At 37.3% G+C, this 5,604-nt stretch overlaps 1 protein-coding gene across 1 annotated transcript; it reads right to left on the bottom strand.

Moving 5' to 3' along the window:
• Window positions 1–545: 545 nt before the first annotated feature.
• Window positions 546–5,095, bottom strand: LOC123732523 (oocyte zinc finger protein XlCOF19-like). Its single transcript, XM_045711747.1, has 2 exons — window positions 4,565–5,095; window positions 546–1,563 (listed from the first exon to the last, which is right to left on the bottom strand). Exons 1-2 carry the CDS (start codon window positions 4,866–4,868, stop codon window positions 1,097–1,099), a joined length of 771 nt encoding a protein of 256 aa, XP_045567703.1. The 5' UTR covers window positions 4,869–5,095; the 3' UTR covers window positions 546–1,096.
• Window positions 5,096–5,604: the final 509 nt, after the last annotated feature.

Consider the following 5,604-nt stretch of genomic DNA (forward strand, 5'->3'; position numbering starts at 1 on the left):
GTGATTTCTAAACGTTACATGAATTGTAAATATCAAAAGCAAATGTACACCCCTTTGTTAATATGTATTGGCAATAATTCACTTAATGTTGAGGTATGGAATAATAACAAATGTGCTATATACACAAACATCTGCCACAATAATCATATTACTTGTATTTTTTTAAACAAGCACCTTATAAACTGCACAAGCACCAGAAACGCTGTTGTTTTGACAAGTAGCAATAAATCACTGATATCGATTAGGGGGGAAATCAGGTTGTAGGTGATGTTGAAACTAACACAACTAAAAAAACACATGGAAATGGGAGATATATTTCACCTCACTGGTTAGAGGACAACCTGCAGAAGACAGTCAGCTACATTTTGGAGTGATGCATTTAAATGTAGGGGTCGCTAAACAAAGGAACGCAACACTTATTTGTCATCACTCATCGATATCATGTTGAAATCAAATGTGCCGAGAGGAGGGAGATGAAGTTGCACGTCCTGTTAAAACTAACAGCTCCAAAACCACATGGAATCTGGGAATAATGTGAACATCCCTGGTTAGAGGACAATTTGTAGAAAGCAGCTAGCTACATTTTGAAGTGTTGCATTTTGATTCAAGTGGGTCACCAACGTGGTAAGTGTAACACAGCTCTTTTTGTGTTAGTCACTTTTTGTTAAATCACTGTTAAATCACATAAATAGTACTCATCCATTTGAGTACTATTACCATCCACGTCACCAACGTGTTAAGTGTAACACAACTCAACACAACTTTCAATTCAGAGCCTGGGTTTTTCCCCTGATGCGAATATCCATATCATGTTGAAATCAATTGATAAAGGGGCAAACATTTTGGCTTCTACATTGTGACATTATTAAAATACTCCTAGTACAATGTTAAAACATTCTATATTGTGACAATAATTCATTGATTTAGGTATTTTATCAGATTATCTCTGTTCACGCTGAAGTTTCTCTGCTGTATGTGTTATAGGGTGTGTAGTCATTACACTCTACATTTTGACATTAATTTATTGATATCATGAAACAACTCCTTCATATATTTTCTGATATTTGATCTTTTATCAGATTATCTCTGGTCACAGCTAAGAGGTTTCTCTCCTGTGTGTGTTCTCTGGTGTTGTACCAGGCTGTTTGACTGAGAAACTCTTCCCACATCGATTAGAGCAATACGATTTATATTCTGTGTGTGTTCTCTGGTGTACTGTCAGAAGGCTAGATGTAACAAAACTCTTCCCACATTGAGTACAGCAAAAATATTTCTCTCCTGTGTGTGTTCTCTGGTGTATCTTCAGATGGCTATATTGAACAAAACTCTTCCCACATTGATCACAGCCATAAGATTTCTCTCCTGTGTGTATTCTCTGATGAATTTTAATGCCTGATGAGGTGAATCTCTTCCCACAGTCAGAGCAGCAGTGAGTTCTCTTCCCTGTGGATGTCTGCAGGTGTTTATTGAGGTGTTCTGATCTGGAGAGACTCTTCTCTACCTCTTCAGCATCATGAGGTTGTTGAGGCTCCCCAGAGGATCTACGATAGTTAAGTATCTCTCCTGTATGAACAACAAAGTCAGACAGATGGTTAAAGGCCCACAACAGCGGAAATCCACTGTAAAAGGTGATGCCAACAGTGTAGCCATGATGTTGTACAACAATTGACGTCTGTAATGAATGTTAAAATTATTTGACAATTGTCTTAAAATGAGCAACAATAGTCATATTTAGTCTTGTTTTCACATTATTAGCAACATCCATGATTGCAGGCTAGAAATAAGTTAAAGTTGTTGAAACTCTAAGCAGTGTGGCAGACGACTTTTGGTCTCCAATATAGGCCCCATTCTGTGTTTAATAAAATTGCAGCACGAGGGCGATGCACACACAATCTGGTTGTAGAAACTCCTCCCTGCTAATGAGGAAACCACTAGTTATGGATGTAGTATATCTGCTAATGAGGAAACCACTAGTTATGGATGTAATATATCTGGTAATGAGGAAACCACTAGTTATGGATGTATTATATCTGCTAATGAGGAAACCACTAGTTATGGATGTAGTATATCTGCTAATGAGGAAACCACTAGTTATGGATGTAATATATCTGGTAATGAGGAAACCACTAGTTATGGATGTAGTATATCTGGTAATGAGAAAACCACTAGTTATGGATGTAGTATATCTGGTAATGAGGAAACCACTAGTTATGGATGTAGTATATCTGGTAATGAGGAAACCGCTAGTTATGGATGTAGTATATCTGGTAATGAGGAAACCGCTAGTTATGGATGTAGTATATCTGGTAATGAGGAAACCACTAGTTATGGATGTAGTATATCTGGTAATGAGGAAACCACTAGTTATGGATGTAGTATATCTGCCAGGAGCAAAAATGGTGAGCGAAGATTTTTCACAATGCATTCTGAATATTACAGCGCACCATCAGTGCAAGTTCAGAAGTGCTTCTCAAGGAAACTCACATTAAGCTCTGTGTCTATTCACTAATTCACCACCGTGGGGGAAAACTCAGGGGAGTTCTCATAGGCTGAATGCAAAAACAGCCTCCATTTACAGGTTGATTATAAGTGTATTTCACATTACTTTTGGATTATAATTGTAAGGCTCGTTTGAATGTCCTGCTTAATAAAATGTTTGTTTTATTGTTGTAAATCAACTGCTTTTACTTAAAAAAAACACTTCTACCAGTAAAATGTTATTTGGCTAGCTTTGCCATCAGCCTGGCAATGAGGGTTTGTACACTAAGTGTTTAACAAATTGGCCCATAACTTCACCTAACAATAACATAGACCTAGTGTAGGACCCATAACTTCACCTAACAATAACACAGACCTACTGTAGGACCCATAACTTCACCTAACAATAACATAGACCTAGTGTAGGACCCATAACTTCACCTAACAATAACACAGACCTACTGTAGGACCCATAACTTCACCTAACAATAACATAGACCTACTGTAGGACCCATAACTTCCCCTAACAATAACACAGACCTACTGTAGGACCCATAACTTCACCTAACAATAACATAGACCTACTGTAGGACCCATAACTTCACCTAACAATAACATAGACCTACTGTAGGACCCATAACTTCACCTAACAATATAGACCTACTGTAGGACCCATAACTTCACCTAACAACAACATAGACCTAGGACTATAATGTCTTTGTCATGACATTTCATAACCAGATCACCAGATAATTTTGTGAATAATCCCACTAGGCTACTCTGTAATGAGTTGTCATTCTAAATGTCCTGAATAAAGGAAAATAGCTCTGTGTGTTGTACAATAGCCTATCCATCAAGGAACAGTTCTCTACACATTATGAGCTAAGTATCTCTGTGTCCAAACAGACTAATGAGACCCTACAGTAAATCAACCAGACAATAACACTTTATAAACATCAATTTGTTAGGGATGTTGGATCCAACGTGGAGCACGGCATAACTGTCTTTACCAGAGTAATGAATGAAGAAGCACTTTGGTTGTTGTTGCATGTCGTGATGTTTGCCATGTGACTGTCATTCAGAAAATGATTTCCTGGATCAGCTGATGATAGTTGAACATGTGACTAACTAAACAGCTACAGTATTAAGTATTATGTGTAATTATTTAAGAACCGCATTAATGACAGTATCCATTTGGGTGTTGTCAATAAAGTTAAAGTGACTCTTGGTTAGAACCATTGGATTTAGCAAACTGACATTTTTAGGATTTCTGTGCCCATGAAAACTATTTTCCCAGCGTAATATAAGGAGACACTAAATGTTACGTAGGTAGAGAGCATTTCAGAGATCTGAATACAAAAAACTGTCCTAACAGGACAATAACCTAAACCACAAGGCCAAATCTACACTGGAGGAGCTTACCAAGATGACATTGAATGTTCCTGAGTGACCTAGTTACAGTTTGGACTTAAATCGTCTTGAAAGTCTATGGCAAGACTAGAAAATGGCTTTCTAGCAATGATCAACAACCTACTTGACAGAACATGAAGGATTTTAAAAAGAATAATGAATATTCACATGAAGATCAGTCTCCTATTGGATGACATCACGACTTCCCACCAAGCCAACTCCTTGAAGGCCTTACTATGACATCACTCACTCCTTCTAGTTTGCAGTTGTCTAAAAAAACACTATTTTGCTCAAAACATTTATGTTTCCCTTTAGTGTGTTTATACTTTACTGTATTTATATATCACTTTTCAACAGGAAAAGTTTTTTTTTTTTTTTAAATCACTGGAGGACGTCATGAACAATTCCGACAGTACAAAAACATATTCAAGTGGAGAATGCCCTTTTAAAAATCACACATTAGTTCAACAACTGCATAATTTGTGTCCTTGTTTTATAAGATAGTACTCACTGTATTTACTGGTGTTAATCAGATCAATGACCCTGTTTTATTAGATAGTAATCACTGTATTTACTGGTGTTAATCAGATCAATGTCCCTGTTTTATTAGATAGTACTCACTGTATTTACTGGTGTTAATCAGATCAATGTCCCTGTTTTATTAGATAGTACTCACTGTATTTACTGGTGTTAATCAGTTCTCCAGTCTTCTCTTCTTCGTCCTCCTCTAATGTGACAGTAATCTCCCCCTCTTCATCCTTCGTTCCAAAAATGTCTTCATCTTCTTGCACTTCATCCTCCACTCCAAAAACGGCATCTTCCTCCTTTTCTTTCACAGTAACATCCTCCTCTTTCACAGTAACAGTCTCGCCATTTACTTTTTTTTGTATTGAAACAGCCTCCTCTTTCGCCAGAGCTTCTTTCTCCATCCAACAGACCTCCTCTTCTTTAGCAGGAGGAGAGTAGCTTAGTGAGCTCATGGTCGTGGATAATAGCTAGCTAGCATTAGCGACCAGACTAGTGCTAACTTAACCAGCCAGCTAGCTGACTTACAACGTAAATATTACATTTAATGGGGTAGCTAGTTGTTTCCACATAATGATGTTTAAATCATAGTGGCAAATAAACCATGAAATCGTATAAAGAACATGAATGTTCCGACTTTGTCTGCTAGCGAGCTACCGAGGTGGCTGCAGTTGTTGAAGAAGAGTTCCGTCCACTTGATTATACGTCACACTAGAAACATCGCCTGAAAGACACATATCGCCATCTGCTGTCTGGAGGGAGGAAACGCAGTTGAGGAGGGAAAACTTTTTTTTATTCTTCATTGAATTATGATATTATAAAGCAGTTTAGGGAAACGTTTTTTCTCTCTCCATTAAATAACAATATTATATCAACGCGTGCAAAGAGCAACAAGTGTTGTTTGACTAGTTCAGATTTTTTATGAGAATTTAAAACAAACTTAACCTCTACTCCACATCTGTATTTCTGATTCAGTCAAATAACTAGATATCAAAATAAGCACCTAGTTATTGATACCCTTGATAAAGATGAGCAAAAATTACTGTATAAAATAAATAAACTTTACCCACTACCAGGATATTTTAGCCCATAACCTGGTTACCTCTCTGCTAGGAGGCTGAAACTTGGCCATAAGTGGATCTTCCAGCAAGACACATCAACATCCACAAAGAAATGGTTAATTGGACATAA

Source organism: Salmo salar, chromosome ssa02 (assembly GCF_905237065.1).
Source record: "Salmo salar chromosome ssa02, Ssal_v3.1, whole genome shotgun sequence".
Classification (NCBI taxonomy): domain Eukaryota; kingdom Metazoa; phylum Chordata; class Actinopteri; order Salmoniformes; family Salmonidae; genus Salmo; species Salmo salar.